The sequence below is a fragment of the Tachypleus tridentatus genome, chromosome 8 (genome assembly GCF_004210375.1).
Source record: "Tachypleus tridentatus isolate NWPU-2018 chromosome 8, ASM421037v1, whole genome shotgun sequence".
NCBI classification, from domain to species: domain Eukaryota; kingdom Metazoa; phylum Arthropoda; class Merostomata; order Xiphosura; family Limulidae; genus Tachypleus; species Tachypleus tridentatus.
In genome coordinates, this window is record NC_134832.1 from 28033455 (window position 1) to 28053587 (window position 20133).

The 20133-nt window shown below is 31.2% G+C and overlaps 2 protein-coding genes across 2 annotated transcripts in view; both read left to right on the forward strand.

Moving 5' to 3' along the window:
- LOC143222046 (protein arginine N-methyltransferase 1-like) overlaps window positions 1–15995 on the forward strand; it is a 54269-nt gene extending 38274 nt beyond the window's left edge. The window contains exons 5-10 of the mRNA XM_076447878.1: window positions 638–786; window positions 1132–1219; window positions 2907–3022; window positions 3313–3463; window positions 4197–4318; window positions 14903–15995. Coding sequence (XP_076303993.1) covers window positions 638–786; window positions 1132–1219; window positions 2907–3022; window positions 3313–3463; window positions 4197–4318; window positions 14903–14986 — 710 coding nt within the window. The 3' untranslated portion in view covers window positions 14987–15995. The remainder of the gene's footprint in view (window positions 1–637; window positions 787–1131; window positions 1220–2906; window positions 3023–3312; window positions 3464–4196; window positions 4319–14902) is intronic.
- LOC143222047 (THAP domain-containing protein 1-like) lies at window positions 5180–6265 on the forward strand. Its single transcript, XM_076447879.1, has 2 exons — window positions 5180–5487; window positions 5937–6265. The coding sequence occupies exons 1-2, from the start codon at window positions 5310–5312 to the stop codon at window positions 6239–6241; spliced, it is 483 nt and encodes a 160-aa protein (XP_076303994.1). The 5' UTR covers window positions 5180–5309; the 3' UTR covers window positions 6242–6265.
- Window positions 15996–20133: the final 4138 nt, after the last annotated feature.

Consider the following 20133-nt stretch of genomic DNA (forward strand, 5'->3'; position numbering starts at 1 on the left):
AGAAATATTAAAATTTTGATAAAACCTTTGGTTTTCATGTTTTTACCAGCATTTAACACAATATTGCAGATACAATATGTATAATGAAAGTATATACTATCATAAAAACTTTTGATTTATCAAAGTTTCAGCTATTTAAGTAAGAAAAAATAAAACTCAAAAACTAGAATTTTTTAAAAATCAAAATGAATGTACTCAAAATATAATTTAAATGAAAGAAATATATAATTGTAACTGTTACTTAAATCCTAATTATTGATGTTAATACTGTTATTAATAAGCTTTCAACAGAATTTTACAAGATATGTTTTGGAAATTGATTATTCTGGTTGTTTTGGACATTAAAACATAAATTATTTTAAGAATTAAATTGATTGCAACAGAAGAAAACTAATTAACTCAAGTACATTCAGAAAGTGCACATTCTTTCATTAGGTGTAAAGGTTTTTATTTTTGTCATTTACCTTTGACAGGCCTAAGCATTATTGGATTTCTTTCCCGATTCTATTTTTTTTCTGTTGATTCTGTATGTTTTGGAATGTAAGTGACTTTAACTTACCAACTAATCAAAAAGTTCATATCCTAAAGTTTTCATTTATATATATAATTCAATTAACTCCAGATTTGGATGTTACAGTGATAACCATGGTGAGAGGAAAGGTGGAAGAAGTGGAATTACCAGATGGAATTGAAAAAGTAGATATTATAATTTCTGAATGGATGGGATACTGTCTTTTATATGAGTCAATGTTGGACACTGTTCTTTTTGCACGAGATAAGTGGCTGGTAAACTTTTTTTTTTTTTAGAATGTTATATAAAGTTTATGGATATTTATATATTACAACGTATTCAACTGTGTTGTGTTTTATTAGGTATTTTGTGCTTCAGATGTATGCAAGTGTTGAAATCTAGCAAAATGAATTTTATTTTTTAATTGATGAAAATAAAATATTCATTTTGAAAAACTAATCATTATCATATTGTAATTTTTCCTAATTCATTTTTATTGTTTCACTAGTGAAAATATTTCTAAAACAAATTTTGTTTGTATCATTCAACAAAAATCAAGTTAAGCAAGCTAAGGAGCAGTTTTAAGCTTTATTTGTATATCATTCTGTTCTGTTTTTCAGAAACCAGATGGTTTGATGTTTCCAGATAGATGTACTCTATTTATTACTGCTATTGAAGATAGACAATATAAAGATGAGAAGATCAATTGTTAGTACCTAGTTAATATTGTTTATTATAATTAGGTTATAGTGTTTTTCATGAGTGTAATATTCATAGAGAAAGAAAACTCAAATTGGAAAATTTTAGAAATACCATGACCAACTGACCTCTTTGTACTTGTTATAGTTTGTTTTATATTAACTTTTTAGTAAAATAAGTGTATCTTCACAAACTATGGAAGACTTTCAATGAAGTATTTTTACTAATATTTGTCTGTGACAGTATCGATTATTCCTTTTTAAAACTAGTACGAGTGCAAAGTGATTTTTTATTTTAAGATTAGAAATATTTATCTTTATTTCAAAAATCTATTTCATTTGCAAAACCTCTTAAAAAGATGTACAACTTTTTTCTCAGTAAAAGTTTGTTTTATCTGTTATTACATTTATTACTACTTGTCTATATTTCAAATTTGAGTTTTCGTATTCATTAGATATTTATACATGTTGTATGATGGGCATAATAAAATAGAAACTAAGTAAGTATAGAAATAATTTTTTACTAGCATGTTCGCTATTTTATTGAATACCCCTGTGAGCATCTGCTTGCTTTTCTGTTTGTACCTTCACTGGTATGTGTACGTGCATGTGTGTGCATGCATGACTTTGTTATCTTATTCACTGTGATGTACTTGTAATTGGAAAGTTGTAACTGCATCACAAAAGTTAAGACTTTATATGCTTTAGAAGGGTATTTTTAACCACTTTTATGTTGGTGTCAAGTCTTCAGAGCTAACATGATACTGTTTTGTAGAGAGTTGAAAGTGCTAGTTCCAATATAATATAAAATAGCTTTAAACAGTGAGTACTTGCCTGTTAGTCTTCCTGGCAGGTTATGATCATTACCATTCTGCTACAAATATTCTTTACAACGTTATAGATTGGATGTCAACATCGGTTTTATGCAATTTTCTGTTTTTAATTGCTGTTTTGTTTTTACCTTCGTTTACTTTTACAAATTTTACTACATTTATTTTACTTTTACCTTTTCACTGGACATTTGGCTACTCATTATTACGATTTTGCTATTTGTCTTTTAAAACTTCTATTATTTTACATTTTGATAATGACTGCTATGACACATAACCTGGAACCAGGACTGGAAAGGCCAACTTCAGGTGACTGACGGTGGTTCTTGAACTTAACTGTTAGTCTTCCTGGCGGGTTATGTTCATTATCATTTTGCTAGAGTAAGTACTTTACAACTTCTTTTACTCTGCTTTCTCTCTTAACATTGTAAACTAGCTGTCAACATTGGTTTCATGCTTTTTCTGTTTTTCAATGATGCTTTGTTTTACCTTCATTTCATTTTCTGTATTTTACTACATTTAATTTATTTTTACCTTTTTATTGGATGTTTGGCACAGATAGCCTAGCTGCTTTTTGCCATAAAACACTAAATCAATCAATCAATTAAACAGTGAAGTATAACAATAGTGTAATGGCTAAACCAACCTTGCTGATACTGCTTGAATCTGTAGTTCTGAACCAACCACGCACCTACCAGTTTTATTATTTGGCATGGGTTGTTGTGTTTATTCCTATAAAGTACCATACACTTTATCAGACAACCATGGATAATGAATATCAGTGTATAACATTTCTTAATTATAGATGACATTTACATCCATGAGCTTGTGGAGGCAATAACTTCAATCATAATTTTTTATTTTCAGGGTGGGATAGTGTATATGGCTTCAACATGTCGTGCATTAGAAAAGTAGCTATCTCTGAGCCTCTTGTTGATGTTGTTGACCCTAAACAGGTGGTCACTAATGCTTGTCTCTTAAAAGTAAGTTTTGTTGTTTTATCGTTAACACAATTTCAAGTATGTATGATAAACATATTTTTGAATAAATGAGAAGCAAAACTATAATTTAAGGTTTTTATTAAAACAATACATAGGTAAAAGCAAATGTTCATGACACTGGAAAATTTGTTTCAAAATATAATATATTTTTATTCATACATGTTGGTAGCATGTTTTAATTCAAAGGAAGTTTTTGTATAATATAGAAAATTAAGTTACCCTGACTTATTGCTTTTAATATTGTCAGTGAAGAGCAAAATTCTATATTCTAGGAAGTAGATTTGTACAATGTTAAATCAGAAGATTTGGTGTTCCATTCTCCCTTCCACTTACAAGTTCGTCGAGATGATTATATTCAGGCATTTGTTACGTTTTTTAACGTAGAGTTCACAAAGTGTCACAAACGTACAGGATTTTCCACAGGTATTTTTTTCTCTAGATTTTATATAATTTTAAAATTTATTTTACTTAAGTAACTAACAAAATATTGGCTGTCATTTTTTTAATCAACTTATTAGCACTTACAGCACTGCAGTTTCAAGTTATATTACTTGTTATAGGCTTGAGTATCTTAAGGGTTGTTTTGTAATGAAATATTATTTGATGAGGTAAAAATGTAATATGTAAAGTATCCAAGCTATAAATTAATGGTGATTTTTAGTTATCTTGCAACAACATATCTGTATTTTTATAGGATTTGGAAAATATATAGGATTTATTCTAATACTTTGTTCTTCTGTATTATTTAAAGTGTAAGCTATTTAAGATATTAGGAGGAAATATAAAAGTCCAATTTTTTTTTTCTTCAGTGTTGTTGATAGAGTGAAATTCCTTGAAACCGGAAATTGTTTTCATATCTTGAACAGCTAGTATTCTGAATAAATTAGTAGCATTTATGCTACACATTCTTTAAGTCCTACATAAACATAATTTCAGTGCAGTGAGTGAAAGACAAACACCATACGTGTAATTTGAGTCATCATTACAAGAAGCCTTGTGTTGGTTTTTCAATTTGTTCATGTCCAGGGTCACTGATGAAGGATGGAATTCCCTAAAATTGATGCAACTGATTAACAAGCAGTAACTTGAATAAGTGGGCTTTCATATTTATTTTTACTAAGTTAGATGTTTTACGAAAAAAAAATTCTCGTTATAGCTCCTGAAGCTCCCTACACTCACTGGAAGCAGACCGTGTTCTATTTTGATGATTACTTAACAGTGAAAAAAGGAGAAGAGGTGTATGGTGTTTTCAGTGTGAAACCTAATCCAAAAAACAAGGTTAGAATGCTCAGGAATTGAAAGATAATATTGTTGATTAAAAAAAAAAAAAAATTGTAACATAGGAGTAACTTGTACTTTGTTCAGTATTTGTTATTCAATACAGTAATGTAAGCTACATGTTAATCGAGTGATTTACAACTTGTATGGTAGGATTACCAATGAGACACAACTTAGAGGTCAGTAAAATAATAAAATTACGTAGAAACAGATATAAACTGTTATGAGCCATAAGCTATTTAGTATAAACAATCAGTTTCATATTAGTATTTGCAGTCATTCTAGTAAGAAAAAAGGTAATGGATTTATTGTGTATTTTTCATGGTAGTTACAGGGTCAGTCAAATCACTTAAGTTCTTAGGGAGTTAGGTTATAGAATATAAAAGATTAATTATAAAGTTTAACTTGGGGGACAGCAGGAAATGAAATATATTTAAGAGGTTCTGAGGGTTACAAAAAAAAAAAAAAAAAAATTTCAGATGAAGTAAAGTATTTGAAACTTAACATGACAGTTCCTTCACTTGAAACAGTGACTCCATAAATTCATGGACAAATCTTTAGTAAAAAATAATTAATTAAAAAAAATTGTTTATGTACAACAGACTTGTAGTCTTTACTGAAAGCTTGGCAAATTTTAGGAAGACTCAAAGTATTAAAAGTTATAGTATGTAAAGCCTGATGGGTAGTTGTCAATTACAAGGTTAGTGTAATTCACTAATCCTATAGGGAAAGAGTTAACAAAAGTGATTAAAATGTAAAACTTGGAAATTTGTTAGAGTAAGTAGCAAAACTTAGAATTTAACAAGGAAGCTAGAAAAACCTTTGTGGTTAACAAATATTTGTAACCTGATCATTTGTTTACTTTAAGCTGTATATAGAGGTTTTGCGTGTGATGCACTCTTGACATAGTTACTGCTGACCGCCATGATGGGTGGCACGCTCAGCGTGTTTGTATTCCAACACAAGGGTGATTCATAGTCAAAATTGCGCGATGGTACACTCGTGTTGTGCATTTAACTGTTCAAATCGACATGGACAGGTGGAAAATGTGTCATACTACAGATTTCCTAAAAATCCCCACCAAAGAAGACGATGGATTGCAGCTGTCAATAGGAAAAACTGGACACCCACAGAGCACACCAGACTTTGTAGTAAACATTTTGTGTCAGGTATGTATAATTCATCTATAGCCAGGCTGAATAAATTGAAACTTACATGCATGATATATGTACAGCAGAACACACTGCAGCACCAGTCAAAGAAATTTTTTTGCACACTTTACTTTTAAATAACTGAATAGTAAATTTACTGAAGGAACAATATCATTCATGATGAATAGGTTATATAGCCATTTGTACATTAAGACAAAATGTTAATATTTCTTAAAGGACCAATTTAAGTGATTCATCAGAAAACCACAACTGGCACAAGATTAAAAAGTGTGCAAATAATTACTTTGTTGGCTGTACATTCAGTTGTTAAACAATGTTCAACATATTCAGTTTTATATATATATATATATTCAGTTAAAAGTGTACAGTGTATCTGTTATATATAAATATTATCTGATAATGCCTGTAGATCTATATCTTAACTAAATTATTGTACTCTGTTTCAGGGACGAAGAGTGATGATCCCCTATCACCTGACTATGTACCTTCCATATTTCATTTTACACGTTCTCCCCTGAAGAGAAGGAAAGCTGCTAAATTGTGTAAATATGAAAACAGGAAAGAAGTGACCAAAAGGAGAAAACAACAACAAAAGAGACATGAAGCTGCTGCTGGGCTGCTTGACCTTGCTTTCATAGAATCTGCTGGCACTGCTGCCACTGATAGCAGCTGTACTGATTCTGCTGATGAACTTGAAGCTACATGTGATAATTTTGACTTGTGTACATCACAATATACAACTGAGACATAAATCAAAAATTTAAGTTTTGAAACAGCCTAGACAATTAGGTGTCTTGATATCATTATACAAACATGTATAGAAGTGCTCCTAGGCTAGAGCTTTGACAATAGTCAGTACACATGTAGAACAATAATATTGAACCATTTATTAAAATGGGGGCTCTACTTTACTTCAGTATCTAGTCTTCGTCTAAAATGTAGTTAAATCTATCATACAGAGTACATGATACATGTATGTAATATAACATGATGTACAAACCTTTGCTGTAATGATGACTTTATCCGACATTGCCCTGGTTATCTGGACATTCTGTACAAATCCTGCCACAAAGTACTTGTACACATCAAGGCTTTTGTAACCTTTTAGACTTTCATTTGTATAGGTGGAAGTCCTGTTTATCAAATATATATAAATGTCACCATATGTAATATTTGGCAGATCTACTCCGGCAACAGTCTGACTCTGAGCAACGTTGTCTTGGCTGGATATTACTGGCGTAAATACACGTGGCGGGAGCACATACGGGTCTCATACACCCAGTTCCTTCACTTTTTCCTCATACCTGGCCTTTTCAGCACCTGTCAGGTGTGCTACAAGTGATAAAAAGCCAGCGGCAGCCATTTACATGTGAATAGTACTGAATACAGCAGTTGTTAAATCGTTCAGTCATGCGGGACACTTGCCACCCAATATGGCGGTATGTTTACAAACCTCGTTGTGGTCACGTAACACTAATAGGTTCATGCAAAACCTCTATAAACGTACTATTGTAATTTATTGCTTTTCATGCAGACAGAGTTCAAAGTACAAGACAGACATACTCATCCTTTCAACCATGGGGGAGTTATAACGTGATTGTCAATCCCATTGGTAAAATAGTAGCCCAGAAGATGGCAGTGGGTGGTGATGGCTAGTTACCTTCCCTCTAACCTTACATTACTAAATGAGGGACAGCTAGCACAGTAACTTTGCATGAAAATTCAAAACAAACAATTCAAAAACGGTAATAAAACCACAAAACTGAACAAAAAATATGGCATAAAAAAACTCAGTGAGGCTCTAATAATAAACAATTGTATGTTGTAGTTTACATTCATTTAAGAAAAAAGTATTTACGTTTGTATTTTTAAATTTTTCATTTCATTATACAATGACAATTTTGTTACAGTCAGTGTTCATGTAGAGAAAATAGATAAAATAACTTCACAAAAAACAGAAGTTGATATTAATTTAGGAAGTTCTAGAGGTTATACAAGTATGAACATTATAAGATGAGTTCCTTTTGCTGTAAGTATGAAATTCATCTGCAACTCAAATTGACTTGGTAAATACTTCGTAACTTACACGGAGCTCTTTAACATAAATACTTCATAAAAAGTTTGTGTGTGAATATGCACTTGGTACATTTAGTTATAGTGAACTTTATTATTTCTAACTTCACAGATATGGTTGTTGGTCCAGTGAATTACACCCATGCACTAAGGGCTAAGTGTTGAAGTTTACATCTTGACCTACATTGTTTTCTTCAGAAACATTGGGTCATGCTGTCATTGTTCAGTTAACTTATAAACAATGTACTGAACTGTTAACTAGTGATGACCAGCATTTATTGATTATCGTTACACAGGCTTGCATACTTATACTTCATTGAAGTTGTTTTGGTTTTCATAATGGATTTTCTATAATTCAGCTATACAGTATACCCTCACCTGTTCTCGGTTCCCCATTCGCGGCCCCGCATATTCGCGGGTTAGGCTCTTAACCCTATCGCACCGTATGCCGGTATACCGGGCTAGCGTCATAATGTCATAAAAACGAATGCTCGGTAAACCGGGTTTTTGTAGGTCATAGAGACTAAAAGCGCTTTTTGAGGGTATGTCTGTATTTACTCTCTCAAGCAATTTTATCGATTGACGTCTTTATCGAACAATGGGCTGAGCTGCTATTGGCTGACTGCCTCAGCTTCCCCCACAACGCAAACGGCAAAGCACAGCCGGTAACGCACTACACACACACACACACACACACACACACACACACACACACAGCTAGGTGTTTACATTATCATTACTACATTAGTGAAATACATGACTGCATGCAATATTACTACATTATTACTGTATTAATGAGTAAGAGTGTCTTTAGAAAGTGTCTGGGAAGCAGTTAGTACCGTATATAATCTCATACATAGAAGTTTTAAGACTGCATCCAATATTCGTGGTTTTTCGCTATTCGCGGGTGGTAAAGAACGTAAGGTAGGGAATACTGTACAGGTTTTGAAAATAACATTGTCTCTATTTACCATGTAAGGATTTTTTTTTACAGATCTAGAAGAAAAAATTATTTAAACCAAGTTATTATTTTGTTTACCACAATGAAGTTTATTTACTTTTTTATTATGTTTGTTAATAAAAATACAAACAAACTGAAGAAAATGGAAGAACATTGAAGTTAAACAAATATGCATCCTCATTCATTTCAATTTGTGTGTGTATGTATGTGTGTGAAATCTACATCTTTTAGTCTCACTACTATGGGTTTTGGTCTTTTTTTTATGTATTGGATCTGGAATATATCATTTCAATGACCAGAAGTAATCATTCACCATATTGATGTTCCACTTTCCCTGATGGTTTGATGAAACATTTCCATTGTTCTTTCGCTGATGGCACCAAAATCTTCAGGGAAATAATCAATGTATGAGTGTAAGAAGTGAATTATCAAGTTCCTATTACAAACCAGCTCTTTGAATTTATCAAGCAAGTTATTGACCATATATTTGTAGTTTGGGTCTTTGTTGTTTCCTAAAATTTTGTCAATAACCTCTTTTTTTTAAAGGCAATCCATGCTTCTTCAATTTTCCTCATTGTCCTTTTGAACTGTGCATCTAAAGTCAAATTCTTGATTTGAGGCCCAATAAAAATTCCTTCTTTTAAGTTTTGCTCCAGAAAGAGCTGGATATTGTGCACATAGATGTTTGAAACAGGTGCCATCTTTTGTTAGAGTTCTTTACAAACTGCTTCATCAAACCCAGTTTATTGTCAAGTGAAAGTAATAGGACTTTCGTGTCAAGCAAACTTTCATATTCACTGTTTCTTGATCTAGGTGTGAAGTTGACTTTGCTTGGGCATTGCTTCTTTATACAGTGCTGAGTTTCTGCTCTATTCTCCCATTTACACAAAAGACATGGGAACTTTGTGTAAGCATACAAAGGAATTTTAAGTCTCCACGAAGTAGCCAGTTATATTTTTTGTATTTGACCTTATTAAGAAGCAGTTCAAGATTTGCATACATTTCCTTCAAGTAAACCAAATGCATAGTGGGAACAAATGTATATATGTTACCATTATGAAGGAGAACATGTTTTAGACTCATTTTGAAGGAATTGATGAACAGTTGCCACTGACTTAGTTCATAGACTGCAGCTCCTAGCCTTGTTATTAATTCAACAATATTGTTGCAATAAACAAATGAACATTTTTATGAAAAGTATGGTGTAAATTATTTCTTATGATTTCTGTGCCAGTAAAATGATGTTCCTAGGGAAAGTAAGTCCTTAACCCAGAGTTTAGACCATAAAATCTCTGAAAAATCCTTTGGAAGGGTCAAATCTTTCACTAAATGTTGTGGTTTACCAGACATTTTGTGTTCAAAACAATAATTTCTGTCATCATTTCTATTGATATCATATTCAGAATAAGGTGAAACTGTATCAAGAATCTCTGATGGAGTAGGTACAGGTCCGTGAGTTACAGGTCTTATAGCAAATTGAAGGTTTGGATAATAAATTTTCCCTTTTATTTTGAATGTTGTAGCTTTGCATGTTACATGAGAGAAAATGCAGTCGTCTCCATGGTTGCTAGGCCAATGCCAGACCATTGGAATTGCAAAGGCAAAAACTTTTACTTACCTTTATTTGTCTCAATTCTTCGACATGAATGGTGCAAACATTGTGTAGAGCCAATGATATACCTATGTCCCTGAGTTTTATTCTAAAATACATATAACCTTTTTTTGATAAATTTTTTGCTTTTGTTTATTTACAATAGATTTACCATTAATATATCAGAATATGTTTGGGTCACTTACAGAATGTCTTGTTGCCATAATGATGAACAATAATAGTGAAAAGAAAAATAATGTCAAAGTGCATACACAAACAAATGCTATCCATAAATGAAAAGTCATATGGCCTGTTCATTCTTCATATACTGGTGGTATGCTTCTTGTAAGTTCTAAACAATCGATAAGCCTCTCTCAATCACAATTTGTCTAGAGAAATCTAGACACAGTGGTTATCAGCATTTTAAGCATAACAAAATGTGACTCAGTATCTATTGAAATGATTTATTTATTTAAAAGTTAACATGATGTGTAAAAATCTGTATATGATGGACAAAAATATATATTTTCAGATTTAGCATATGAGAATTACAGTAGAGCTTAAACATTTCAAGATGGTAAAGTCATCACAGACCTGTGTTTATCTTCTCTGGAAGAGGATCAACTGTTTTCACCACATTTTTTATTGATACAAATTTAATCAGAAAAATTTCTTCTTACATTGTTGAAAGTATGTGTTTTTATTGAAAGTCTGACAGTATCAATTCCAATATCAAGTGTATTAGGCTGAGAAGTTTATTCCATTTTCAGTTTCTTAAGATATGTCCTAGGTGGCATGTTTTCTGTATTGCAAAATAGTAGGATCATAAAGTAGATGCCTACTTTTCTAGATGAAGCTACCTTAACTTTTCTGGCATGGTACTGACCTCAACCATTTTGTGCTTGTATTTTTCATGCTATAACTTTTTAAATTAATAAGTTCATGTTTACAAAATGTAGCAGCTTATCGGTAAACATTACAAGGCTTTCATATGCAAAATATCAGATTTTCTTTATTAGTTTTATCATGCCTTTTTTCTTTTTGCATGTTGCCTATCCAACATTAAAGAATTTTTAATCTTAAAATGAAAATTACTTCAAAATCTTTATTATAATGTTTATGTAGTTATTAAACAGTTCATAAGTTATTTTCACTAATGAACCTCTGTATGGGTTTGATAGGTTGATTCAGTAACCACATGCTGTATTATATATTATATACCAACATTATATTATTTTTTTTCATACTGACCTTTCAGCCATGGTTGGTTAACAATACGGAAGTAACAATGACGTGGAGCACTTGTAGTGATGTTTCTGTATCCATTAATATAAAACTGATCTTTAGTCTTCACAAGTGGCTTGTTTTGGCTGTGTTTTAGTGGACAAGTATATTGTAAAATACAACCATATTTCTATTATTATACATTATGTATGTATATACGTTATTATTATTTACACACACATTCTTAACTGTCTTGTCATGGGTTCAGTGAACTTGATTGACCATGTGACCCCTTTGTACTTGTTTAAAGGCTTCACAGATTTAATACTTTTAACTCTTAGTATAGTGTGTATATCTTCACAAAATTTGGCAGTCTCTCAGTTAACACTGTACTTCTTTCACATATAAAAATCATTTTTAAGTGAAGTATTTTTATTAAACTAAAACATTTGTCCATGAATATATTGAGTATTTGTTTTGAATAGTCTATGTGCAAAGTAATTTTCATGTTAAGTTTAAAAATACTTTTCATCATCTAAAAACATCAAATTTCCTTTGTGTAGTCCATAATTTCTAAATGTTTCAAATATTTTCTTCAGTAAAACTTTGTATTTCGTCTGTTATTTTCTCTATCCAATTCAAAATGGGATTGGTCAATTTGATCTATCTAATAACCACAAAAAAAAATCTGAATTGCCCTTTGTTCTCTCTAAAATGACTTCAGATTTTAACATAAAACCACATTCATTTATCCAAAGTATCTTTAAGTTAATAACAGTATATGTCTGTTTTTAATTAAATCTTGTTTTATTGCCCTTTGAACCATGTCTAGCTACCAACTGCTCCATTATAAGTCATAAATTACTTAGGACATGTGTAGCTTCATGTTACAGTATCAATTTACACTGTTCATGTGTTGGTTGCACATGTACCTTTTGAAACATCTTTATTATATTATTATTTTATTTACCTTACTTAACCTAGCCTAAAAAGATCCCTGTTTTTTCATTTGAGTTACTTGTATAATAATAATAATAATAATAATAATAAAGAATAAAACTTGAAAAACAAGAAATAAAGTACTTTCACCTTTTTTTCCTGCCATCAATTCTCAAAGCCATTTAAGCCTATTTTTTTATACTTGTGTCAGTAATGCAGAAAATAATTTTAATTTAAACAATGGACTAAAGGACATAGAATAACAAATGCAAAAAGTAAACAATTCTCCCTAACTCTTAGTTTTTCTGGTTTTCTAATAATGTGACAAGAGCTGTTACAAACTCATCTAAGCTAACTTTCTCTTGGTAGTATGTAATTAAATATAAGATAGAACTGTTAACAAATCATGAAAGAAGATGTGACAGGTGAGTGTGGAAAGAGGGGTCTGAATTTCTGTTTGGTAGTTCCATAGCCAAACAGAATTAGTTTTTTAGAACAATGATGATTTTATAGTGTAGTTTATATTTAATTTTTAACTTTTTTAAGGGACGGTAGGAAAAATAGATGACAAGATGTCTAGAGAAAATGCATCATGTCTCATGCTAGGGGAAATTAGAATTTTTAAAAATATTTCCTTGTAGAATTGGAAACTTAACATGTATACTATTAAAATATAGGTTATTAGGTCAGATTTTATGCCATGCTAATTAGTATAACATAAGCAAAAAGTAGTTTAATCCTTTCGCAATGGGTTTAGTATAATATACATGAGTTTGGCTAAGTATTTGTACTATAACGTATGTATATCTTCAACATTTTTTATACTTTTAGTAAAGATTACAAGTATTTTGTATTATCAAAAATCAGATTCTTTAATGTAATATTTTTACTAAAGCGTTTGTGAAAATAGTTGGTTTCATTACTGGTCTGAATGTAAAGTGATTTTGTTTAAAAAAACAAACTATTTTTCATCCCAAAAATAATCTCTGATGTTATTTGCATAATTTCTAGGACCTTCCAAGTACATTTTAAATGTTTGTTTTCAGTAAGACTTTATTTTCTATACCCTAACAATGTGTGTTCTGTCACTTTACCAACCTTGCAAGCTTTATAAACAGTTTTACACACACACACACACACACACACACACACACACACACTGTATTCTACTCGGTATGTAAGCTGTGTTTCAGCAAAATAGAAAAGATGTGAGATTCTTTTCTTATATTCTAGCTTGATAATATTAGTAATATCAGTTCCTAATTTGTACAAAATTATAGACTTAGCATTTTGACATCACAAACATCTAATTTTAAACATGACTTGTTAAAATCTATATTTTGATTATCTTCAGAATAATCTGAGGTTTACCACAGCTTCTATGAACACTAATTTTATTGAAGTAATTTCAAGATTAACATATCTAAAAATATTACTTAAAACTCCTTTAGAGGAACTCGTGATGTGCTCACTAATTAACAGGATAGCCATTTAACACTGGGGTACCATCATAAGATAGAACATTAATTTCTTGAAAACTTAAGAGGATAATTGTGATGAGAATTTTCCAACATTCTGCAGACTTCACATTTTTTTATTCTTGCATACTGATGTTCACAGAATTAGTAGTAGTGTATGGAGTATGTTTGGTAAAGGGGGTCTTACTATGTTACCTGTATTACCAACCCAATAACATATGTGCTTTAATATTTTGTGGATAACTACCACAATTTTGGACAAATCCTAGTCTAGCTAATATACTTTTTTCATCTTATAAAAGGCAAAGGTTATTGAGTGGTGTTATAAAGTGAGGTCTAGAGAAAATAAGTATGTTTCAAACCATTCATGTGCGACAGGTTGGAAAAAACTATAAATTATGTTTATTAGAAATAAAGCCAAAGTGTTAAAAGTTAACACTGAGAAAATTAATTAACTCTCTGCATATAAATTGGGTCAATTTGACCCATCATTTAAGTGTGAAGCTAGATTTAGAGTTATAGTGTCTTTGTTTATTTACTAAAAGCTTGCCAGATATTGCATTCTGCAGAAGTAATTGAGTTTACATAATATAACATATTTCTTGCTTAATTTCATAAAGGAACTAATATAGTTTTATCCTTTAGATGTTGCTGTTGTTTAACTTGGGCGATTCACAAGATGTAACACTGATTTACTAGTACTTCATAGTGGTAGTAAAGTTAATTCAAAAGAAATAATTGGTATTTAAAATAACTTATGTTGGGTTATTAACTCTTGCTCTAAAATTCTGATTGTGGAAAAATTTTTAAATAGAATTGATAATAAGAAGCAGATAAGTGAGGAAGTGTTTTACCATCTCAAGATTAAAGTTTTTCATCATCTGGAAGCCTATCAGAGAAAAACAACTTTAATGAAGTTATTTCAGTATTCATTTTATGTGCTTTAATATTACTTTTATATATATGTTTAAAAGTGCATGAAATTAAGAATTTAAAATAATCCCTGAGAATATCTACTACTTATAATAAAAAAAAAAAAAAAAAAAAAACTATTACCATTGTCATCAATTTTTTAAGCTTTTTTATTAGTGCTTTAATTCAACTTAAACTTTCATAAGAATGATTGCTTTCATTTGTTTCTTATAGCGTGATCTTGACTTCACAATTGATGTGGACTTCAAAGGTGATCTCTCGGAACTTGGAGCAAGTTTTGTGTACAGAATGCGTTGATAATGTAATTCTGAATTTGGGTGAAACCAGTGGGTATTATCAGTTTTTATTCAGTATAATGGTACTTCCCTTGATGCTTTTGGTGACGCTGTACAACAATCTTCTACCCTCCATTGTAAAAAATATTACCCATGTTGTGTCAGTTTGCATTTTCTCATGGTTACACTAGCAGTGTCAGCCATTTTCTCATAGTTTGTTTTGTAGAATCAAGTTAAAAATCGGAATCAGTTAAATATTCATTTCTGAAAATTTGCTGTTCTGTTTCTCATAGCCTATCACCAAACTTAGAAATGTATTTGTAATGCTAGGTAAATTCTGATTACCCAAAAAGGTTTACACTCTAATAAAAATTTTCTTCAAACACTTTGGCTGAACCATATATCTGGAAATGTTTACTGCTTTTGAGAAAATTACCTGCAGAAATAAATATTTTGTGGTGTAACAAGTCATCTGTCACAACTTATATTTTATTACTAGCGAACTTAGAATGCTCATGATTTAGACTCCATATTTAAAAACTAAAAAAGACTAAGGAAACTTCGGGTTAACATTTTCTATACGAGTGAAAGTTGATATTAACATATAGTAGGGAGATTAATAAAACAGAAGTTTTTAAACAACTTTGTTACAGATTATAAACAATTTAGTTTCAAAATTTTTGTAGCCAATAGAAATATTAAACATAATTGAAAGTGAACTATTAGACAGAAATACTTTTATGCTTTGGAATTTAAGCTTAATTTGTGTTTCTTACATAACAAAATGCTGACTTTTACTAATTCTAGAAGAGAAGAAAACATGGGTACTAAATAAAAAAAGCATCAACTGTAACAAAATGATTTGTTTTTTAATTAGTAGGATTAGTAGCCCATTTAATGCTTTTTTGTTTTTCAACACTGCCTTGAGCTGGTTTCAATATTGGTCACGTCATCCATTGATCATGTTCTTTCCCACCATGCTTAATGTACTTTTCCTTTAACTGACAAAATAAATTTTTTTTAGAAATTTAGTAGTTTTTTATGTTTGACTTAATTAGTGGAAATCTGATTCATCAGACCTTGAACATGAAAATGTTGAGGAACAGCCCATGATGCCATATGTAATGTGAATATTATTTTTAAAAGTTTGGTAGAGGAATATTTAATCAATGGACATCTCGCCTCATCTGAAACCCGAAGAAACTGAGGTACGTGTTTCTAGAACACATCTATAATTTCATACCATAATTTTCTTGTATGTTTTAAATATAGTAGCTTAACTGAATTATCAGGTGAAAGTCACACTGCTAACATGAGATGTGATGAGAAAAACTATTGGTTTCAAACTTTCTACTTAACTGTATAAGAATCAAGAACTTTATGTAATGGTAGTGTTGTTTATATCAGTACTTTAAAAGGTATTAAAATACCTGTAACTTAATAAATATACAGACTTGATTAGTTTTACACTTCTGAAATTGTTGAATCATTCTATAAGTGCAATCATGGCACTCAAGAATATTCTTTATGTGGATGGATGGCAACATGCAGTGAAGGCTAATTGCTCATGCTACATATTGTGCTTGATATACTAAAAACAGCTTATTTCAAATCTAATCAAAACTGTATTGGCCTACTGATTTTAAACTTCAGTTTCTCTTACAAAATGTGAAATTCAGATAAAAATACTTAAGTTGCATTGGAATGTTCCAATCCTTAATAGTATAAAACAGTTACAACATTCAAAGTTTCCATTTTTCTTTGTTATATTCATGAATGTATTTTTTACTATAATTGTTTTTAATCCAGAAGGATAACCTTTGAATTAAAACTGATATAAAGTTGAGGGACAGCTTGTATCAGTACAACATTTTGATATTGGCATTTTATAATAGTAGGATAACACCAAAAATTCTTCACTTTTGGGAAGAGTATGTAACACTTTCTGATGCAAAATATTCACATCCAGGTGTTAAAAAGGTGTTCATATTGGTGGTTCAGAATTTTCAGGATAGACATGTATGCAACTGAGGCTTGTTAGGTGTAATAAGGCCTTGATGTGATGGCTAAAATACATCCCATTTCCAATGTTCTGTATTTTTTAAATCTTACCCTGTTGTGTTGCACTCACACTGATCATTAACAATACATTATCTGCTAAAGAGTTTGGAGCATAAACAAATGGCATCTTTCTTTATTTTCTGCTCACATTATCAACACTGGCAATTTTGGTAGCTGTGATTATGAACTTCAGTTGTGCCAAAAATTACATACAGATATTTTGGTGTTTCCTCCAAAAAAGATGCCCTTAAAGTGATGACTATCTTCATCAGCAGTCTGTTTTTGAGTTTACAGAACACATCTGTGGCAGGATTGATGACTAGTCCTTTGTAATAACACCATTTCCTCAAACAGTTTTAGCTTTGTTGGAGCCTTGTGCTTAACTTCAAATAAAACAGCAAGCAGCTCTAAACTTACCAGGGAACTTTACTGTAATTATTTCTTTTCAAATTTATTGTTTTTATCACTTATTTTTCGTAAGTTTTATAGACAGTTGCTGTATGTATTATTGAAAATATTGTAACAGTAAATATTTGTGGAGGATTAGAACTATATCAAACAACGTCAAGAAGAATGATGCCTGAACAGAAACGATATCAGCGACATCCTACGTTCGACATCCATTCGTTTTTGAACAAATTTGGCAGAAAACGTAGAAGGATCAGTCCTTATCTTCGTGTTTTGTTGTTTTTTACTGCTGAAATTGAGATTGTTTGGTCTACTGAAATCAAATTGACCTATTCCAGAAAAATGTTTTCGTCTATGTAGTAGTTTACAAAAATCAAAATGTTTTATATACCAGTATGGCTAGGTGGGTTAAGGCGTTCGACCCGTAATCTGAGGGTCGCGGGTTCGAATTCGTGTCGCACCAAATATGCTCGCACTTTCAGCCGTGGGGCCATTATAATGTTACGATCAATCGCACTGTTCGGTGGTAAAAGAGTAGCTCAAGAGTTAGCTGTGGGTGGTGATGACTAGTTGCCTTCCCTCTAGTCTTACACTGCTAAATTAGGAACGGCTAGCTCAGATAGCCCTCGTGTAACTTTGCGCGAAATTCAAAATAAATAAATTAAGTATACCAGTATCAAAAAGGGCGTGTAGTTATACCTTACCACCAACTGAATTAGATATACAGTCGTGTGGAAATGTGACACATCAAAATGCAACACGTCTCACCTATACGCAGTGCACTGTAGCTCAATATCGAAGGTATCTCGAAGAAGCAGGACTTGAGTCTTCAATATGTAAGCTTCACTCATGATTAATAATACCAACTGCAAACGTCATGCATATTTTAAACAATATTTGAATTAACACACTTTCCAGGTTATTAATTTATTTCCCTTTGTCTATTTCATTTAGCTTTAAGCCGTTTACGATATTGAGAAAAAAAAAGGTAACAATATAAGTAGGTCTTTAAACAGTAAGTGTAAACATTATTTTATTTTGAGAATTTATTAAAGCATTGGCGATGAAAACATTTTGTGCGTGACAAGTTCTACACTGGCTACTGTTTGATACTTGTGCACAATTATGGTTTGACGTACTAAGTTTTTAATTTGACGTGATTAATATCTTAGCAGATGCGCAACTTTCAAAGACAATATATCTCCTGTACACAAAAAATCCATTATTGTGGATATCTTTTGTTTGTTTTTAATATCGCGCAAAGCTACAAGCTGGCTATCTCCATTAACCATCTCTAAATTAGCAGTTTAAGTCTATAGAGAAGGCAGCTAGTCATCATCACCCACCGCCCACTCTTGGGTTAGTCTTTTACTATCAAATAGTAGGATTGACTATAACATTATAACGCTTCCACAGCTGAAAGGGCAAGGTGTTTAGTGTGAGGGTCGTTCGAACAATAGATCTTCCGATTACGAGTCGAGCGCCCTATCCACTTGGCCCTATCAGCCCATTATGGAAATGGGATATATTGTGCCATTACTTACAGCGAAGTAATTTTTTATTCATATTTATGTGCAACAAAATAATAATTTAGTTAAAATAATGAAAAGTCACTAAAGGTTATTGTAGAATTAAGTACCAATAATAATAACAAATATCTTATTGAAACTGATGATATATTTCTACAGCTAGTGATGTTGCAAGATTTAACGTTAATATATATATACACACACACACACATTCCACAATAAATGATACAAGACATAGATTAGAAATAACCTTTATTATTCTAATAAAAAATAGGAGTAAAGTTTCTGACTTTAATGATCTTACGTGGAATTCTTAAAATATATTTTAATATTTTCACTTGAGCAATACTTTCCGTCTTGATTGTTTAAGATTTCTTGTTTTAGCCCGGTTATGCCATATTTCAAGGGCTAAAGCACAAAGCGAAAGTACTGAGCCAATTGATAGTATGATAAAAAGGCCTTTCACATCTTCAAGTTTGAGAGATCTACTGGCATCATCAGAAGTATGTAGACACTTGGTGAAGTTCTGTAATTCTTGTTGATGGTTGTGCGAAAAGAACCCGCTCACCATAACTGTAGCCATTCTGAAAATATTTAATAAATGAAATAAGGATAAAAAACACTACATCTAAGTGTTAGGTAGAATTGTAAAAAACAATACCAGACAAACATCAAATTAGATAATGTTTTAAGCAACAGATACGATATTGGTTATGCAGTAATGGGCATGTTAGAAATGCAGCAAGTAACCAAAATATTTCCTCAGATGATTTGACTTTAGAAGTTAGTCTTCATCAGTTTGTAAATTTTATAAGATACTTTGATGGTAAAAATACTATATGTTGTCAGTTCGTGTTTTTCAGGATATTTTATTTTGAAAATCCATAATTTTTTTCAGTTTAGGCATTTCACAAGATACTTGGATTTTCGAATACTTCTAAATTTCGTCAGTTTCTGCACTTTTAAAGATTCTCTGATTTTTAAATACTTCATTTTGTCAAATTGTGTGTATAAATAGATAATTTGTTTTTAGGAGTTTATTTTTGTTAGTTTGTGAGTTTCTCGAGATAGTTATTTTGGAAATTAATTTTCGCCAGCTTGTGTGTTACATTATTTTCGAAAATACGTTTCGTCATTTTAGTGGTTTTACAAGATACTTTGATTTTAGAGT